This window comes from Zosterops lateralis (genome assembly GCF_965231275.1).
Source record: "Zosterops lateralis genome assembly, chromosome: 17".
In the NCBI taxonomy this organism is placed as follows: Eukaryota; Metazoa; Chordata; class Aves; order Passeriformes; family Zosteropidae; genus Zosterops; species Zosterops lateralis.
The window spans coordinates 8,562,697-8,582,429 of record NC_139777.1 but is presented as its reverse complement, the minus strand read 5'-3'; the positions used below and the strand labels follow the sequence as shown (position 1 = coordinate 8,582,429).

At 40.1% G+C, this 19,733-nt stretch overlaps 1 protein-coding gene across 1 annotated transcript in view; it reads left to right on the top strand.

The window, feature by feature from the left end:
* Positions 1 to 19,425, top strand: part of PI4KA (phosphatidylinositol 4-kinase alpha) — a gene marked incomplete at its 5' end in the record, with an annotated part of 55,383 nt that extends 35,958 nt beyond the window's left edge. Inside the window, 29 exons of the mRNA XM_083874272.1 lie at positions 411 to 494; positions 851 to 940; positions 1,421 to 1,540; positions 2,142 to 2,234; positions 2,602 to 2,758; positions 3,032 to 3,159; positions 4,392 to 4,550; positions 4,773 to 4,924; positions 5,425 to 5,532; positions 6,240 to 6,367; positions 6,448 to 6,567; positions 7,220 to 7,299; positions 7,435 to 7,628; positions 8,365 to 8,455; positions 9,263 to 9,430; positions 9,983 to 10,036; positions 11,267 to 11,387; positions 11,687 to 11,816; positions 11,934 to 12,004; positions 12,869 to 12,941; positions 13,077 to 13,147; positions 13,734 to 13,843; positions 14,436 to 14,540; positions 14,986 to 15,111; positions 15,435 to 15,555; positions 16,167 to 16,326; positions 17,180 to 17,269; positions 17,478 to 17,561; positions 18,632 to 19,425. Coding sequence (XP_083730398.1) covers positions 411 to 494; positions 851 to 940; positions 1,421 to 1,540; positions 2,142 to 2,234; positions 2,602 to 2,758; positions 3,032 to 3,159; positions 4,392 to 4,550; positions 4,773 to 4,924; positions 5,425 to 5,532; positions 6,240 to 6,367; positions 6,448 to 6,567; positions 7,220 to 7,299; positions 7,435 to 7,628; positions 8,365 to 8,455; positions 9,263 to 9,430; positions 9,983 to 10,036; positions 11,267 to 11,387; positions 11,687 to 11,816; positions 11,934 to 12,004; positions 12,869 to 12,941; positions 13,077 to 13,147; positions 13,734 to 13,843; positions 14,436 to 14,540; positions 14,986 to 15,111; positions 15,435 to 15,555; positions 16,167 to 16,326; positions 17,180 to 17,269; positions 17,478 to 17,561; positions 18,632 to 18,683 — 3,240 coding nt within the window. The 3' untranslated portion in view covers positions 18,684 to 19,425. The remainder of the gene's footprint in view (positions 1 to 410; positions 495 to 850; positions 941 to 1,420; positions 1,541 to 2,141; positions 2,235 to 2,601; positions 2,759 to 3,031; positions 3,160 to 4,391; positions 4,551 to 4,772; positions 4,925 to 5,424; positions 5,533 to 6,239; positions 6,368 to 6,447; positions 6,568 to 7,219; positions 7,300 to 7,434; positions 7,629 to 8,364; positions 8,456 to 9,262; positions 9,431 to 9,982; positions 10,037 to 11,266; positions 11,388 to 11,686; positions 11,817 to 11,933; positions 12,005 to 12,868; positions 12,942 to 13,076; positions 13,148 to 13,733; positions 13,844 to 14,435; positions 14,541 to 14,985; positions 15,112 to 15,434; positions 15,556 to 16,166; positions 16,327 to 17,179; positions 17,270 to 17,477; positions 17,562 to 18,631) is intronic.
* Positions 19,426 to 19,733: the final 308 nt, after the last annotated feature.

The following is a 19,733-nucleotide window of genomic DNA, read 5'->3' as shown; positions in this document are numbered from 1 at the left end:
AATTGTTGAAATGTCTCATTTGAAATAAAACTGCAGTGGTATTTTTCTGGTTTGTGGTTGGTTTGGTCTTCTATGAATTAGGGTTTTCAGATTGTATTCTCTCCAGTGTGTGTATGTATGTGTATTTGTATTTCTTGAATCTGTTACATGCTGGAATTTTTGAAGATGGAAATGCTTTACAGAATTTTATTTTTATACTAAATGTTGAGGGGAGTGCTTTGGATTTTTGAGATTATTTATTCTAAAATTCAAACTGTAATGCAAACAGTTTCTTTTAGGGCTGTTCAAATTGAGAGCAAATGTTAGCAAAAAACGATTGGTAATCAGGCTTCTTGTTCACTACCTGTAGTGTTAATGTCAGGTGATGGTGAATTTTGCCTTACTGAGAGTTGATAATTGTTTCTGTTTAGGACATTCACAAGGACCAACCATACTATGACATTCCTGATGCTCCCTACAGAATAACAGTCCCTGACACTCATGAAGCCAGAGAGGTGGGTGGCCCTTCAGGATTTATCAAAGAGTGAAATAATGCCCGGTTTGATAGCTTGGAGATAAATTAGTGAGCTACTCTGAATGGTCATTTTTTAAAAGTACTTCCCTAGGTAAGATTTTTCTAATAGGGTATGGCACAGTATTTATGTTTTTTCTGAATTTAACTATTTAACGTGACTTAAAGTGTGACAGTTCTTTTCTAATCAAGGGCACATTCAACTGTTAAAGAAAATCTTAACTGTGTCATGTTGCTGCAACTGTCTTGCTCCCTTTGTTGCTTATTACACCCTTAAGACCAATGCCTCATGTTAAATGTCCTGTATTTTACTGATTGTGTTGATGCTTTTTATTCTAGAGTATAGTCAAGGACTTTGCTGCTCGCTGTGGGATGATTCTGCAAGAGGCAATGAAATGGGCTCCCTCTGTTACAAAATCTCATCTACAGGTAATGGGCCTGCTTCTGTGAAAACCTGATTTTTGCAGATCTTGGACGCTGCAAATCTACCTGAAGTTTATATTTCCTTCCCTAAAAAAAAACCTCAAGGGACTCTATCCTTATGTGGAAGGACAATTGATTACTTTACTTTCCCTTCTTCCATGTAGTCCAAAACACTTCATCTCATAAGGGTTTTTTGTCAGACATGATTCTTTTAAGAGAAGATCACAGCTTTCAAGCATTTATCTTGATAACTTTATTCATTTTGAATACAGAAGGAGAATTACTCTTTGTGTATTTAGGAGGACATTCAGAAAAACTTATTGCCAGGGGAGCAATGCCTGGAAGGGATGAGTGGACACAGTCTTTTGTCACAACTGTGTATAATTAAATTTCCCATAGTTTGCAGTGATGCCACACTTGATTATGAGCTGCCTTGTTTTGAAGATAATCAAGTATTTTAGAGTTTGGGTTTTGGTTTTTTTTCAGGAGTACCTAAACAAACATCAGAACTGGGTTTCGGGCTTGTCCCAGCACACTGGACTGGCCATGGCTACAGAGAGTGTTTTGCACTTTGCGGGCTACAACAGAGAGAACACCACTCTGGGCGTGAGTATTGTTTGTTCCTTTGTGCACCTGCAGGGAGACCTTGACAAATTGGAGGGCTGAGGAGAGACCTCCCTGCTGCCTACAACTTTCTCACAAAGGGCAGCAGAGGGGCAGGCACTGAGGTCCTCTCTGGTGACAGTGACAGGACCCGAGGCAATGTCACGAAGCTGTGTCAGGGCAGGTTTAAGGCTGGGTACAAGGAAAAGGTTCTTCATTCAGAGGGTGACTGGGCACAGGAACAGGATTCCCAGGGAAGTGGTCACAGCACCAAGCCTGACAGAGTTCAGCAGGTGTTTGGACAATGCTCCCAATGGTGTGGTGTGATTGTTGGGTTTGTCCTATGCAGGGCCAGGAGTTGGACTCAATGATCCCTGTCAGTCCCTTCCAACTCAGGATATTCTATGATCTTGTAACCATAGAAGAAATACAGATACTCCTTATTTGATTTTAATCAGTCCTGGTAGTGTTGTATGTAACAGTCTTGATACTACTCCGATTATAAGCATAAGGAAATTTAAAACATATGTGAAGTAATAAAAAGATGAAGAGACAAATGGTTTGATATGAACAGTATAAACAGCTTGTTATGGTCTGGCCATAGGCAACCCAGCTAACTGAAAGACCAACTTGTGTGAAGAAGGACTACTCCAACTTCATGGCTTCTCTTAACTTGCGTAACCGTTATGCAGGAGAGGTGAGTACAGGATTTCTCATGAGTGTGGGGTGTCCAGAGTTCTGGCATCACTACTCAGGGGATAATGTCCTTCTAACCTATACTGGTGTATGGGTTTATGTCACATGAAACATAGCCTTTAATTCCCTTCAGGATAAAGAGTATCATTTTCCTAGGTTATTCAATAGATCATTTTACTGTTAGTCTTGCAGATAAAGCTAAAGATTAGATAAAGCTAAAGATTAGATTGCAGATAAAGCTAAAGATTTGGTAAAGTAGTAACAAAAGATGTCTGTGTTTCTGGAGCTCCCTAATCAGCACATGACCAATACTTAACTGGATTCCTAAAAATACTGTTCTCTGTTGAAAACCCCCCTAAATTTTACAGGTTTCTGGAATGATTCAGTTCTCAAATGCCACAGGACGAACATCTGACCTGAATAAACTTATGGTCAAAGAGCTGAATGCTGCTCTTGAATCAAGCAATACTGAATTCTACACCCAGGCCATGTTTAAGTTGACTGCACTGCTAATAAGCAGCAAAGGTAATTAAAACCAAATGGAATTCTGCTTTCTGACGGTGAATGCCAAGAATAATAAACTACAAAAACTATCCATACACCAACCCTGTATACATCAACTTGCAGCAAAACTGTGTTTTGAGTTTTTTCCATTAAGCTTATATTGAAGAAAAGCCTCCTTAAACCAGCAGCTATTTATTATTAGGAACTGATTATTACCTATGGTGCACACCAATTGCATGCTGATGTGGAAAGCAGTTGTTCTTTGGAGAAATCTGAGTGAATGTTTGTTTTCAGACTGTGATCCCCAGCTCCTCCATCATCTGTGTTGGGGACCCCTGCGAATGTTCAATGAACATGGCATGGAAACAGCAATTGCTTGCTGGGAGTGGCTGCTTGCCGCCAAGAATGGAATAGAAGTGCCGGTAGGAAGTGATTTAACTGCTCATTCTCTGCCCCTGCAAGGGGGAAGAGAGAAGATTTTGAGAGATTCACAGATAACTGTGAATCTGTGTCAAGGATGTTTAAATGCACTGTTAATCACTTTAGCCTGCCAGGAAGTCTCTGTTCCTGTATTGTTGGAAGTCTGTGCACCCCCATGAGGTGGACTGTGGGAAACAGACCCTTCCCAACTGCATAAATGTTACAGCAAAAGAAACCTGTTAGAATCCCAGCTGTAGAATTTACTTTGCTGATGAGATGCCTGAGGTGTTAATGAATTGACTCTATACTATCACAAACTATAGAATGGTGTTTTAAAACAAAGATAAATCAGTGGCCCTGCTTATTAATCAGCTTCTGGTATCTGGTATTGCACCATTACATAAAAACATAGGCTTGCAAATGTCCTCATCCTGTAACAGGCTAAAACAGTTGTATTTTGTGAGATGGGGATCAATGTAAATAGTAATAAAGCAACTCACTGTGGTGTAGTGACAGTCCACAGAGCTGAGAAGGCTGCCTCTGGTAATTGCTTTGTTAGGGAGCACCAAGTGTTTCACTTGCTGGAGATAATAATCCATCTGAATTTACTTAGTTGAGTTTATGTGCAGGTTTCAGTGGTTAACTTCCTAAGCATCAGTTTCATTTTTTTTCTTTGAGTATTTGGGAAAATATCTTTGTATCTGGTAGAGGAGAACAGAGAAGCACCCTTGGTTGCTCTGCCCACCCCTACTACAGAGGATGCTGCTCCTGAGAGTTGGATCAGCAAAACTGAATTATGTGCCATCTTTATGGTGTGCTTGATCAGTCAGGGTGTGCTTGGTGTTCTCCAGGTCACAAGAACCTGGCATGTGCTTGTCTCTGCTGGGCTCGTGTGGGAGGCAGCAGCCTTTAGTAGAGCAGGAGGATGAATGGCATGGGGTGATCTAACAGTTCAGTCTCAACAGAATACAGTACCTGTCTGCTGCTGCTGCCTTTAGTCTTTCTGTTACTAGCTGAGATTCTAGGGGAGTCTCTCTTCCTTCTGTAATTTAGGATGTGGAAAAAACATTTTCTTTTAAGCGGGATATATAGACTTGTCTCTGCCTCTCTGTCAGCACTGCAGTGAATTTTCATTGATGTAGTAGGTTCTTGTGTGTGCTGTGGGCAAAGATTGTGCTTTCCAAATAGGAAGATGCTCTTGAAACAAGAAGCACTGTCACCTTCCTGTTTGCAGTTCATGCGGGAAATGGCAGGAGCCTGGCAGATGACAGTGGAGCAGAAAGTTGGGCTGTTCTCTGCAGAGCAGAAAGAAGCAGATCCATTGGCAGCCTCAGAGGAGAGCCAGCCAAAGCCCTGTCCACCAGAGGTGACCCCACATTACATCTGGATAGAGGTGTGTATTTCTTCTGCATGTCCCACCTATGGCAGTCTGTGTTTCCTGTTGCTGTGATTTGGGAAAGGACTGGAGTCATGTGCTCTCAGCCAGGAGAGACTGTTTAGATGAGCATAGTCATTGATGGGGAAGAAAGGTATTTTGAAACAGAGGAGTCTGGGGGTGGGGTTTGAAATTCAAAAAGGTCCAAGGAGGCATGGTATGTCTGTCTCTTTTTCTCAGTTTTTGGTGCAGAGGTTTGAAATAGCCAAATACTGCAGTTCTGACCAAATCGAGATCTTCTCCAGCCTGCTCCAGCGGTCCCTGTCCCTGAACATCGGCGGGGCCAAAGGCAGCTTGAACCGGCACGTGGCAGCCATTGGGCCCCGATTTAAGTGAGTGCTTTGGGGTCTTTCCTTCTGGAATCACAGAAATAAGATTATAGGGAGATGGAAGAAAACAACTACACACAACATCTTTAACTTGTCCTTGGCTTCAGATGCTGAGAATGGCTTCAAAAGCCTGCAGTGATGCAGTCTGAGCTCTGTTTTCAAAGCAGAAGTTGATCACTTCAGCTTGAAAGTAATTTTTGGTGTTTCAGGAAACTTCATGGGATGATTTCATATAATGAATTGCCCACATCATGGATCTAGTAATGAGTCTAGTCTTTGCTTCATCAGTTATTTTCACCTTTTGTGACTTGAAGGCTTTCATTTTCTGTGCTTCAGCAGTCACAGCTTTGAAACAGACTGATGATAATGTGAACAGGTTGCCAAGAGCTCTCTAGCAGACACTTCTCAGGCTGCAGTTACAGCTGTAGTTGTGGTTTGCATCGTGATGTATTGGTCACCATTTTGTGAGAGCCAACATTTCCATTCTCTATTTTGCTACTTAGGTTGCTGACCCTGGGTTTGTCTTTGCTGCATGCTGATGTGGTTCCAAATGCAACTATCAGAAACGTTTTGAGAGAAAAGATTTATTCAACTGCCTTTGATTATTTCAGGTACTCTTGTTTAAAACAACTCAGTGAAAATGTGTTTGTGTTCTTCCTGAACCTTTAGTGATACTTCAAAGCAGCAGCTGTCTTTCTCTTCTAGTGATTTTTCTTCCTTTCCTTTTTTCTCCACTTCAATGGAAATTTGTCTTGTGCTTTAGTATGGTTCATAAATTATCTCAAAGAGGCTTAGATATTAGTTTCAGATTTTATGTGTGATTTAAAAAGCAGGAATGTTTCTGTTCTTTTTCCCTTTTTTCCTTATTTTGAAGTTTATTCAGTGCTCAAAGTTATATCTAGATTTATAAGGTTTAAAGAACTGTTAGTGTGTGTGTGGCTGAAACACGGTTTCATTGTTTTCAAAATACAGTCACACTGAATCTGATTATTTCAACATTTGACACAGGCACAAAAGAAAATTTAATTGATAGGAATGTCTGAATGTGAGGAGGTCAGTCAGTCCTAATATTAACTTTCAAATGAATCCAGGATGCTGACAGACTGTTGCCTTAATTTGCAGTTATAGTTGGAAGTGCTCTTCAGTCAGACATAATAAAGCCATGAGGATAAAACGTAGTGATGTGTGGTCTCATCCTTGTAGATTTCAGTCAGAATAAAAAATACAGTAAGGTTAGATTGGTGAGGATTTTTGACTCCTGGAAGTATTTTTCCCCCTAATGCCTTCAACATCACATTATTTATGTGCTTTCTTCAAGTTGTCCTTCGAAGTTCCCTACACAAGGGGAAAAGAGGCTCCGTGAGGATATCAGCATATTGATCAAGTTTTGGACAGCAATGTTCTCAGATAAGAAGTATCTGACTGCCAGCCAACTTGTGCCACCTGGTGAGTTCCTTTAGGTGCTGTTTTAAAAGTGTCTGATTTCTTTAATTGGATTCTACATCAGATCTGTGCTCTGTTCTTAGATAATCAAGACACCAGGAGCAACCTGGATATCAATGTTGGATCTCGGCAACAGGCTACACAAGGATGGATAAATACTTACCCTTTGTCCAGTGGCATGTCAACCATATCTAAAAAATCAGGTACTTTTTTGATTGTAACCAGCTCATTACAGACAATTTTACAGCATAGTTTATGTGCAGATATTTAAAGTCAATATTTACCTTAAACATCAGGCTCATATTCTGGCAGGGTATTAAATTACCTGTGCCAAACTCTGGAAAACAAAGAAAGAGAAGATTTGACTGGTAACAAGCAGGAAAGTTCTGAAATCACCTGAGTTTTTTTGACAGACTGTTCAATTCTGTTGTGCAGGAGAAATAAGACTGAAAGAGGTCAAGATGTAGTGAAATCCTCTAAGGAAATTTTTTGCCTCATGGAAACATGCCCCTAGTGCTTTTCTGGGGACAGCAGAGTGATGTTAGATTGTGGACTGTGTTTTTGTACAGTTTTAAAGCTACATGCTCTTTCTTTTTAGTAGACTGTCGTGCTCCTAAAGTGAATGCACTGCTGGCTACATTATCTCTGTAGCCTGTTGTACTCCATATATTCAAAGAACACTTGCATGATGAGTGGCTGCAGTGCTGACTTCCTGCCACCACTCTGATCTAAGTTACAGGTGTCCTGTGGTTATTCAGTTCCTCTGTGTTCATGTTTCCAGGTGTGGACAGTTTGAAAGTACAGTTTAACCTGCTGAACAAAAGCCACTGAAAACGTTTTAATCCTTTTCTCCAGGGATGTCCAAGAAGACAAACAGGGGGACACAGCTGCACAAGTACTACATGAAGCGCAGGACGTTACTGCTCTCATTGCTGGTGAGTCATCAGAAAGATGGCAAACTGCATGAATTTGTAAGACCCTCTTACTGTTGCAAGATATATAAACTAAAGTATGAGATCGGGAGTGTTTTGTTTCTTCCAGAAAACCCTTTTATTCCCTGTTTCCCTCAGGCTACTGAGATCGAACGCTTGATCACATGGTACAATCCACTGTCTTCCCCTGAGCTAGAGTTGGATCAGACTGGAGAGAGCAGTGTAGCAAACTGGAGGTCTAAATACATCAGTCTTAGTGAGAAGCAGTGGAAGGATAATGTGAATCTGGCTTGGAGCATTTCTCCTCATCTTGCTGTGCAGCTGCCTACCAGGTGAGATATTTCCAAAGAAACAACAGATGAAATTACTGCTGCCTTAGAAGTTGAGCGAGTATTTACAGTAAGTACTGATAACACTTGCTGCTGGGTTGCAGCCTTCTGCATACTGTCACAACTGTTTGAGACCTTGGAAAAGAACTAGATTACTTAATAGACTCATTTGGCTCAGTCACTAATGAAGTCCAACTGCCTTTCCTACCATCTGTTCTTTGCCAACACTTAGACAGTGTTTGATTCAGAAGTAATCAGGTTTGTTTTTTAATAGCATTCAGCCCATTAGCAAGTATAGAATTTAAGCAGTGCTAAAAGTATCTTGGAAAGCAGTGTTTTAGCTAGATATTTGGCTTGCACTTTAGTATTACAGGAGAATTAGCATAGTTGGCTCCAGAAGGAAAAGGAAATTCTTTCCCCCTTACGACAGTGATAGTTCTTGCCAAGTAGAGTTCTGTACTCTGGTTGCTGTAGAATCCCAGACAGAATATTTCAGCCAAGAATCCACTAGTGGAAGTGGGCTGAAATACAACTGGTTTATACAAAAGCACTGGATGAGGACAGGTTTGTTTCAGAATCTTCCTTCCACAGCGTATTGGTGCATGTTATTTCATAGTTGGACTTTTTGTTTATTGAGCATATATATAGTTTTCTGCCTTCTGCTGTCCTCATCTTCACATGAATAGAAGAAGCCATCAAAGTTTTCTAATAATGTTACTGTGTTCCTGGTTATACTTAGGTTTAAGAACACTGAAGCTATTGGAACAGAAGTGACCCGTCTGGTCCGGTTGGACCCGGGAGCTGTTAGTGATGTTCCTGAGGCAATAAAGGTACCTGTGAATATTTTTACTGTTCCAGGGCCCCATGAGGCCCATTTCATTCAGATATGTTGGAAAATAGTCTTGACTTACCACAGTGCATGTTCTAGTACTACCCATATCTCTGGTAGGAGAGAATGACAGCACAGCTGTGGAAAGAGGGTGCTGAGGGGAGAATCACAGCAGTGAGAGGAGATAGCCAGTTAGCTAATGATACATTTTGCTTCTAGGTATTCTCACTGTATGCCAAATAGCTCAAAAAGTCATCATTTGCAGTACAGCCACCATTTCTGTTCCTTTAGCATAATAAGTGAAAAGATCCGTGGACCAAGCTATGACGAGTGCTGCTGCTGAAGTTATTTCAAGCATAACCTTTTCTGTGTATCAGAGGCCAAGGTCTGGAAGTGAAAAAGGCTCATCATGCTGATCTGCAGTGAAGCACTTTAGTCCTGCGAGGGGCAGTCTTGTCAGAGCTATACATTTTACATTCTATACATCGTCTGTAAAATAGATGGCAGGAAAATTGAACCTTTTTTGATCCTTTCAAAATGACTCATCCTTTCTTCTTTCTACTTGTGCAAGAACTCCTGGATTATGCTTTTAGTAACTTCATTTGGTGTTCTGGGAGGTGAATCCAACAGCTAGGTTTCCATGGAAAAAATGCATTAGATAAAGCAGCCATAGTTTTGTTTAAAAAGAAGTTCCATGTTTCACTTGCCCTGCTGGAGGGAATGAGATGCCAACATTACTGTCTGATGTGTAGTACCTGCACATCAGCAGGTGCTACAAACCCCTAATGTGTCTGACCTGCTCTTTCAGTACCTGGTTACCTGGCACACAATTGATGCTGATGCACCTGAGCTCAGCCATGTTCTGTGCTGGGCACCCACAGATCCACCAACTGGCCTGTCCTACTTCTCCAGCATGTATCCACCTCACCCTCTGACAGCCCAGTACGGAGTTAAAGTCCTGCGGTCTTTCCCTCCGGTAAGAAGAGTTCCAAGAAAGCCTTTAACACTCCAGGGGAAGTTATGGCCCTGGTTATTGTGGCCACAGGTTTCATTTTAATGCCATGGAGAGACATGTGCTAAATGGGCACAGCACGCTGCAGAATGTGCACAGAGTGGGATGGAAACTTGAAGTTGATTGTCCCATGTAAAACTGGTTCATGTATTTGCAGCTTTGTTGTAAATGACACTAAGCTGAATTCTTCAGGCTGCCCCTCTCAAATCATCTCTTTTGCCTCTTCTCTCAATGACAAACTTGTTTCTTCTAAGACAGCAGAATGCTGGTTTTTAGCACTTGTCAGACTTCTATTAGGACTGTGAAGTACATGATTATTAATTATATTTTTGAAGGGAGTAACTAAACAGAATAATACTTTGATTTGAGAGAGTTGAATACAAAATTTAAAATAAAGAGGCAGTGGGATTTTGTTTATCACCTAACTGAAAGGAGCTTCTCTCTGTGTATGTGACTCATCTTCCCTTCTGACTACTAAAAGAAAACAGTAAAACCTCGCCATCCCTTCTCTTTCAGGATGCCATTTTATTCTACATTCCACAGATTGTTCAGGCACTGCGGTATGACAAGGTGAGATTATGAATTAGCTGCATGTGAAGAAAACAGGTTTTTAATGCAGCTTTTAGATTTAAAGTAGTAAAGAAAACAAAAATCACACAATTCCTTGCACAATTTAGTGCACTGTTAAAAATTAAGTGTAATCTAATGCTGCTTATTATTATCCTATATCTAATACATAGAAGAAAAATTATTGTCTCTAGAGGCTGGCTGGCTTTGGATACACCTCTTTTATAAACAGATAAACTTGAGAAAGGCTATATAGCTCATCTGTCAGGAAAGAGATTTTGTTACGGGAGGAAGCCTCAGGTGAGGACTCTGAACAAAGCTTTTGGAGGGCTGCATGAGACAACCAGTTATGAAATTAAATCATTGCCCTTAATAATTTTGTTGGGGAGTTAACCAAAGAGGACATCCAAAAGTGTCTTGTGCTTATTTCATATGTATGAAATCAAATCTCAGCTTCATCTTGCAGAAGCCAAAGTAAAGCTTGACAACCAAATTCAGAGTTCATTGATGTGAGATCATTTTCCCTGCCAGTGAGGCAGTGAACTCTGGCTTTCAGACAAGCGCTTTAACTCCCATCCCATAGTGCAGGTGACTGATTGTAGTTATTCTTCGAGAAATCTGCAACGCAGAGCACCAACGTCAGACACCTGTCTGTTAATATCAGTCAAACACCTCTAGGAACACCTATAGACTACAAAAGTAGTTGCACGTAGAGGAAAGGGGATGCAGCTGCTGGAAGGAGTATGATTTTCTTGGACACTTCAACTTTATAAGTGTCTTCTTAATTTCCAGAATTTCAGTGGAACTGTGCCAGCACATGTGGTTCTTGCCACCCAACTGTACAGTCCCTCTCACACTGTATATTCCTGGTATTACAGGAGCACATAGTGATGCCAGGGAAGACCAGTGTCCCTGCTACACTGTGCTTTGTACACATACTAGAAGATGCTCCGAGCTCAAAGAGATTTGAAATCCAAAAGAACAGATGGAAAATGGCCTAGAGGTGGGGAAAGGCTGATTAGAATAAGAGTAGAACAGTTTAAGATCAGTTCACTACCTTTTAAAGTACACTGTCATTCATGCTAAAAAACCTGTCTTTGTAGCAAAGTGAGTGAGAGTGCAGAGGTCTTCTTTCCATCCATTTAACACTTTCTGGGTTTGAAGAATAGCTGTTAGAAACAGTAATATTGAGTCTGAGAGTTGTAATGAACTTTGATCCTTACTGGTTTGCAGATGGGTTACGTTAGGGAATACATCCTGTGGGCAGCTTCCAAATCTCAGCTCTTGGCTCACCAGTTCATCTGGAACATGAAAACTAACATCTTCATGGATGAAGAAGGGCATCAAAAAGATCGTGAGTACTTGAAAATATAATCTGACTTGACTCCTTTCCTTTTCCCAGTCCAGACTAAATCTTCTTCCTGCTTCTCACTTGTCAAGAAGAATCCTTTTACTGGGAAATTCTCTTTAATTTATAGAGGTAGGGCCCATTCTGCATCAGTGCCTGACAGAGTTTATCAAATGAGACAGGGTGCTGCTTCCCTCAGTATCTTTTTCTTAATACTATCCAAAGGTGCTTATTTCCATCACACATATCATTTTACTTTCTGAAATAAGCTTCTGACACAGATGCTTCCTTTTTTTCACTTGCAGCTGACATTGGGGAACTTCTGGAGCAGTTAGTGGAGGAGATAACTGGCTCATTGTCTGGCCCAGCCAAGGAGTTCTACCAAAGGGAGTTTGATTTCTTTAATAAAATCACCAATGTTTCAGCCATTATCAAGTAAGTATTGTACTTCAGAAATTGTGCTCTGTTTGTATAAGTTTGAAACAAATTTGAGGCTAGTGTGTAAAGTAATATATAATATGCAGATACTTAAAAGATAATTCGTCTTTCCAGGCCATTCCCTAAAGGAGATGAAAGAAAAAAAGCTTGTTTGAGTGCTTTGTCTGAGGTGAAAGTGCAGCCTGGTAAGATGTGATTTAGTCAAATAAAATTGTGGGCTTTTGCTTTCAACATGATTATTTATTTTCTGCAAGCAAATCTTGAAATCCTTACGAGTGGCATCTTGTAGAGATTTCAGTTTTGGTGCTGGTGACTGTTCTTGTTTGGTTGTTTCTCTCTTGAAAAAAATTCAAATACTTTTGCCCATCCAATATTTTCTACATGGTGCATCAAAACTTACCCAGAAGCAAGTTAGATAATGCATATTGTGGATAGAAGTACCAGTGTATGTCTGAAGAGGAAGGATAAATAAACTCTTCTGCTTTCTACCTCCTTTTTTAAAAAGATGTGGTGTTCTTGAGAAGTTTTGTTATCTCAATAATGAAGCATGTCCAGTTCCTTTCATTCTCCCCTTTCTCCCATCAGGCATTCCCTTGAAATGTCAATATCTGAGGGTCCTTTCAAATCTTGAACATATATTTTCCCAGCCTGAATCTTCTCTTTTAAATGGAGTTTGATGAAAGCTTTTCCTGACCTCTGACAGACCTAAAACCTTGTACCATGTGTTGGTGGCTGAGGGCACTGCCCAGTGCACTGGGGCTGCTGCCACATCTAATTCAGGACTGTTGTAAGAGATGTCCTGTCTGTACCTTTCTGTGGTACAGGTTCTGCAGTCTGAGCTCAAAACTGTATTTTATTAGTTTCTGGGAATCTGTCACTAATGCAAAGGATGCCACATCCTTCATGGCTCACACATTAATCTCCAATTTCTCTCTAACATTAATTCAAAACTATGCAGTGAAATTGTAGACACCGACATCAGTTACTGTCAAACTTGCATGGTCTCACTAACCAATGGATTTGTTCTCAGCTGTCTGCTCGTTTTGCAGGCTGTTACTTGCCCAGCAATCCTGAAGCAATTGTTCTGGATATTGATTACAAGTCAGGAACTCCTATGCAGAGGTACAATGCTCTCGTTATATTTATTTTATTTTATAAATATATATGCTTGTTAATTAATGACATGCAAGTATTTTTTGATTAATTTTTGTTTGGCTAATTGCACTCATCGTCATCTTTGTTTCTACTGTAATTTAGTGCAGCAAAAGCACCCTATCTGGCCAAATTTAAAGTGAAACGATGCGGAGTCAGTGAGCTTGAAAAAGAAGGTTAGTAACTGCAACTTAATAATTGATACTACTAATGAACAGACAGCAATTCTGTTAAAACTGCCTGCTTTTAGTGACCTGTACCACTGCAGAAAAATTGTTTCTGTTTTGAACTTTATCTGCCATGGTTCAGCTGAGAAATTAAACTGGATCAAAGGAAGAGAGAATGAAATTCTGAAAACTTAAATATTTTTTAAAGTCCCAAGAAGCAAGCCACATGCTTGAGTTCTTGAAGAAATTAAAACAGTTACTTTAGACCAAAACAGAAATCATTGGCCTTTTCTGGGTTTTTAGTCAGTAGCAAAATCCGGGTTTTGGCAGTTTTTCTCTCACATGACATTTTGTGTGAGTCTCCAGCCGACTAGCTCAGTGCAATGCAGGCATTTATCAGGTAAATCAGGAACAATGGTTTGAGATGTTCTAATTCCAGTAGACAAATTGCCTTATGATAATTACCTCATAAAGCAGAGATATCTATGGTGCACCTGCAGTAAAATGCTGTGGGTTTGAGTGCAGAGGGCTTGTCCTGATAGAAAGTTACTAATTAAAGCCCATGTCTGGGTTTTGCTTGGTTCTCTTGTTGCAGGTCTGCGTTGTGGCTCTAACTCCATCGATGAAAATGCAGAGGAGGATGAGGACAGTGAGAACACCTGCTGGCAGGCAGCCATCTTTAAAGTGGGCGATGACTGCAGACAGGTACAGAGCTCTTGGGCATTGCACTTAGAGGAGGCAGATTTCTAGGGATAATGCATAAGAAAATAATTTTAATATAGAAATATTTTTCTTTGGAACTTTGGTAATCTCCGCTAGTTATGGACTGAGAGGGAGAACTGTGTTGTACCCCGAGAGAAATTCTGGTTTGGAAATAAAGGCCATTCTGTCAAGATAGGTTTATCAAGCCTTAAAATTTTTTTTACAGAATTTATTTTTCAGTTGAGCTATTGGTAATACAGTGGTAATTCCTGAGGCAGGATCTTGTACATTGAAGTTTGATTGATTAAGAGGGAATGCTGGTTATTATCCCTGGAGTTATTAATAGCCCTTTTATCAAAGGGTGATAGGCAGTTCATTCTTAGGTGAGCAGTTAAATCATCAGTGTTGCTTGCTGCCCACTCACACAGCATTTATCAATTCCCCTTTTCATTTCCCCCATAGTGCCTGCACAACCACATGTCTGCACACCTGCTTAACTTAATGCTCACTTCAGAGTTCTTCAGAGCATGTTTATAATCTGGTTTATGACCTGTAACCCCTGTAATGTTTGTGCAATTTTTTTCTTTTCTGACAGGACATGTTAGCTTTACAAATCATTGATCTCTTCAAGAACATATTTCAGCTGGTTGGCCTGGATCTTTTTGTGTTTCCATACAGAGTGGTGGCCACAGCTCCTGGGGTAAGTGGGCAAGTAACTGTAGTGCTGTAGAAAATCATTCCCAATTAAAAAATACTTTCTTCCAGCACACATAAAAATTCCATGCTATAAGGAAGTAACTGCCTACATCACATATGCCAAATATTTGAAGTACCAGCAAATGAAAGAGTCTTTCCTCTCCTGCTTTTCTAAGGCTTTTGGCTCTGAAATTTTGCTGCTTGCAAACATTGTTTGGTTTCTGGGACTACATTGTGCAAAGCAGTGGAAAGTCACAGAGCTTGTCTTAGTTGCATGGAAATCCTGAAAGAGAGGATATACTTTTTTTTAATGAATAAACTAGAAATTCTGTATTTGGTGATCTATAGGCTTCCCCATATTTCCCAGAGAACCTATGACTGCCAAGTGCCATGAACATGATATATTTGGGAGCATGCTTTACAAACCTGTTCCTCTTCTTCCCCTCCAGTGTGGTGTTATTGAGTGCATTCCTGACTGCACATCTCGTGACCAGCTGGGCAGGCAGACAGACTTTGGGATGTATGATTATTTTACAAGGCAATATGGAGATGAGTCTACCCTTGCATTCCAGAAGGTAAAATATCAGTGGGCAAGCACAGCAAAATATCAACTGAGAGACATCCTACCTATAAGAAATAATGGCAAATAATTGCATAATGACTATAATGCTGTATGTAGTTCCTGATGCTGATAATCCATTTTTAGCTACTAGTGAGTTAAAGAAGTAATTGAAGTAATTGCAGCTATACATATATGGAGAATGTCAATGGACATCGCTTCAAACTAATCATGAATGGAAAAAAAGAAAAAAGCTTTGTTCATCTGTCTCATCTCCTGATGGAAAGTTATTAAATTCTGTAAGTTGTTCTGATTTGTTTTAACTTGTTGTTTGTACAGGCTCGCTATAATTTCATCCGCAGTATGGCTGCCTATAGTCTGCTCCTGTTCCTGCTCCAGATTAAAGACAGGCACAATGGCAACATCATGCTGGACAAACAGGGACACATCATCCATATTGGTCAGTCATATGCACCTCTGAATGTCAGTTACTACCTTTGCTTTCTGCTCTTAAGTATTGCTGATAACAGATAAGCCATTTCCCCTTAGAGATCCATCTGTATACTGATTTCACTGTAAACGTACATGGAAGGTTTTCATGCCTTTTAAGTGTTGTGTGTTTGTGTTGGCTGCTCCTGTGTAAATTTAGCTCTGCAGGTTTTGTCAGGTTCAGGAAAGTACATACACACATATCTATGGATGACACATGTTGATGTACTCATGCATGGATCCATGTGTGCCTGTGTATAATTATAGAAATGTGTCTTTGGATTCCTTTCCTCACTGCGAGGGTATGAATTAAACTTGACAAGTACATTTATATAACTGTGTGAGGCTGTAACCTCTGCTTTAGCTTTGCTTTTCTGGAACTGCACAAATATTTCAGCAGTTCATTTGATACCATCATTCTTATATCTTTCCTCATGTCATGGTGATGATGCTTTTGTTGGTATTCTTAGATTTTGCCAAAGCTTTTTTCCAGTTGGAGTTAAAATGTTTACATTAATACATGCAATCCACCTCTCTTGCTTCTATATAAAGTTTATGAGGCAGTTTATCTTTTATGCACAGATTTTGGATTCATGTTTGAAAGCTCACCTGGTGGAAACCTGGGTTGGGAGCCTGACATTAAACTGACTGATGAGATGGTGATGATAATGGGAGGGAAGATGGAGGCAACACCATTCAAATGGTTTATGGAGATGTGTGTCAGAGGCTATCTGGCAGTCAGGTAAGGTGTTCTTAGCTGCTCAGAGTGGAAGTTCTTGCATGCCCAAAGCCAGATGAGAAGATAAATAGTAACAAATATTGATTTGTAGTGAGTCTGAGCCTGTTGACTGTCATGGTACAACTTGCAAACTTTGACACAATGCAATAATCCTTCTATTTTACAGCTTATCTCTGTGGTATTTTTTCTGTCTTTATCTTATATTTTAAAATTTTATATATTCACTTTATAAATGTGATGTTTCACACATTTCCTCACACAATTTAGTGCACTGTTAATACAATCAGAAACTACTGTCTTGGAGTCAAGATCATTTTGGTTCCTTGAGGGGAAACAGTCTGGACAAAGTTCTTGTGGCAAAGCAAATGTGTCACTCAAGCAGCAGAGTAATAGCTTAGTAGATAATAAATGTTCTGAGCAAGAGGACAGGAAGGAGAAGGGAAGCTGGGCTGATGTAAGAAAGAATTACATAGAGTAATTAAGATTAAAAGATAGTATGTCCTTGTGGTGCTGCTGGTTTCAGCCTTTTGTACTGTTTTGGTGCATTGCTTCATCTTTCTGATGCCAGAGAAATGTTGTTTCCTAAAGCATTACTTTGCATAATCCTTCTTGAGACTTCATCTTGCAGCATTCTGACTATCTGACAGTCCAGCATAAAGGAGTGACATTTAATTAAAGTGACAGGTTGCAAGCAATGGTGTCGCTTCACCAGCAAATGTGAGAGGATTATCTATGTTGATTTAATTACAGAAAAAGGTGGGATCCAGCTCATTGAACTCCTCAGGTTGTCTGCTTTACCTGCTAAGGCTGCAGGAGTTTGAGTGCTCTGACATTTTTTGTCCTCTTCTTTCTCTAGGCCTTACATGGATGCTGTGGTCTCACTGGTTACATTGATGTTGGATACAGGGCTGCCCTGTTTCCGAGGGCAGACAATCAAGCTGTTGAAGTAAGTCAGCAATATATGTGAACTGGAAAATGTTTTTTATTGAAATGTTATGTCATTTGTACCAACCAAAACTTCTGGTTTCACAAGAAGTAGGTACTTGCAGCAAGTGAAATCACACCTGGCTGAGCTTGTGCAAAGACACATTTGTACCATGTTGAAAGGAAACCTCAATAATTTTCTTTTATTTGATGTGATTTTCTGCATATAGGCACAGGTTCAGCCCCAATGTGACTGAAAGGGAAGCTGCAACTTTCATCATCAAGATCATCCAGAATTGTTTCCTTAGCAACAGGTTTGGCTTCTATGCATGTCTTCTCCCTATGGATAATGGAAGGTCATCAGGCTTTGAGCAGGGCTGAAAAGTAGTTTTATCAGTCAAAAAGTTTTGAGTCTTTGATATTCAGATAGTGCAGGGATAGCAGTTTTGTTTCTGAATATGCTGCATCTCCTCTCTTTTGTGCTGGGAAGGAAGACTTAAGTCCAGGAAGGTCAAATAGCAAGGCTGGTTAGTCTAAAGAATAAATGCAATAATTAAACATCTTAAATGCATGTTTTATTATGCTAGATAATGCAGAGTTTGTGGGATATATTGGAGAGTCTATTACAAACTCTTGTGTAGTTCCAAATGGGGTCAGCTTGAGACCAGTGCCACTCACTGGCTCAGATACAGCCCCGCTAGGAATGGATGTTGCAGTGCTTGCTAGTGCACCTGCTCTGAATCTGAGATTAATTAATATTGGGGGGGTTGAAGGCAGTGACACTGCTGTGTGAATGGCCAGAATCAGTTTAGTTCTGACAAGCTTGAGCTTTTCTACCTGTGGCATGGTTAATCTGGTGACCTGAATAATTCCATGGATAATTGAGTTATCTCTAACAAACTGAGGTTTGCTCAGTCACTCATCAGAGATGCTGCTGCTAATGCTGTTATTTCCCCTGCACTTTTATTTTAATTATTATCATTCTCCTTAGTTAAGATGACTTTTATTTCCACATAATACTGTCTCCATGCAGCCCTGATGATCTTGATTCATTCATTATGCATTTCCTTCTCCTAAAACAAACTGCAAATGCCATGTGATGTGCTTGTGGCTTATCCAAACACAGGATCCAAGCTGCTGATGCTGTTGCCGCACTGAGAAGTGTGGAAATACTTTTTTAAACAAGAGCAGGATGTTTTGTGCCGTCCATAACAGTAACTGGGCCTTCACAATGCCTTCAAAGAATGGAGGGCTAGTTTTGATTAGCAGCTGATTTCCTTCACCCGTGTTTTGTCTCTGTGGGATCCTGATGACTGTTTCTTGACAATGGGTGCAGTGTTTTTTTAAACTTTTACTTACCTCTGGCTTTGCTTTTCTTCTCTAGGAGTAGAACATATGACATGATCCAGTACTACCAGAATGACATCCCTTACTAGACACTAGAGATCCACTGCCCAAGTGAAACGTGCAACCCCGAGCCCTCACTCCAAGCTTGTGACAAACAGGAGATGCTCTGTCACACCTTGCTATCTTCCACCCTATGTGTGTGTGTGTACATGTTGGGTACATGTTTCCTGGACATTGCAACAATCAAGTTCTGATTCATTCCTTTCTCTATACCAGGTTATATATTTTACTGTTTTTCCCTGGATTTTCGGAGTTGGGTTGCAATCACAATAAAAATTGTATTACGATTATGAATGTGGGAAATTGGTAAAGCTTGAGGAGTTCAATAATTTTTCATGCAATGCAAGGATTTTGTAATATCTTTAAAAAGTAAATTAAGCCCTTTCCCGCATAATTGCACAAAATGCCATGGAAAGGAAGAGTATGGATTTCTCATTGGAAACAGAGATGTTAACTTGTTCCAATTTTACTGTAGAAAAAGCTTGATAATCATCCAAGGTGGTGATGTCTGTGTAGCTGTGTTCATACTTTGCACTGTACATGGTCCCTGCTACATGGTCAGTATTTCATATGTACATGAAGAATGTATTTTTTCCTTTTGTGTGTTTTAAAAAGAGACTCTACTGAAGATATATTTAATCTACAAAATGTAATAAAAGACGTTAGACTTCATGTCTGTTGCAAATGTTTTGCCGTGCGCTGTTTTTAGTGTATATACATCACTCTGCACATTTGTGTACTGTTCATTATATTATGCCCTTTCTTTCTAATAGAGAAATCTAATTTCTTCTTCAGATGCTTGTACATCTCAAGTGACATTTTTTATTTGTAAAATAAATTTTTAGTGCAAGAGCTGGAATATAGGACCAAGGTAAAGCTCGCCAGTGTTGCCGACTAAGGACCTCAATCCTGGGCTGGGACATAGGTCTTTTGGGTTTTTTTTTTCCCTTTCTACATGCTTGTCCTTCTACATGGGCTCTTCAACACAGGAGCTGTCCTCCCTTAAGGGGATTTTTTCCTCTCTTTAGGGAGATTTTCCTGTTTTGGAGAGCTTTTCCCGAGTGTCCGGGCCGTGCCCT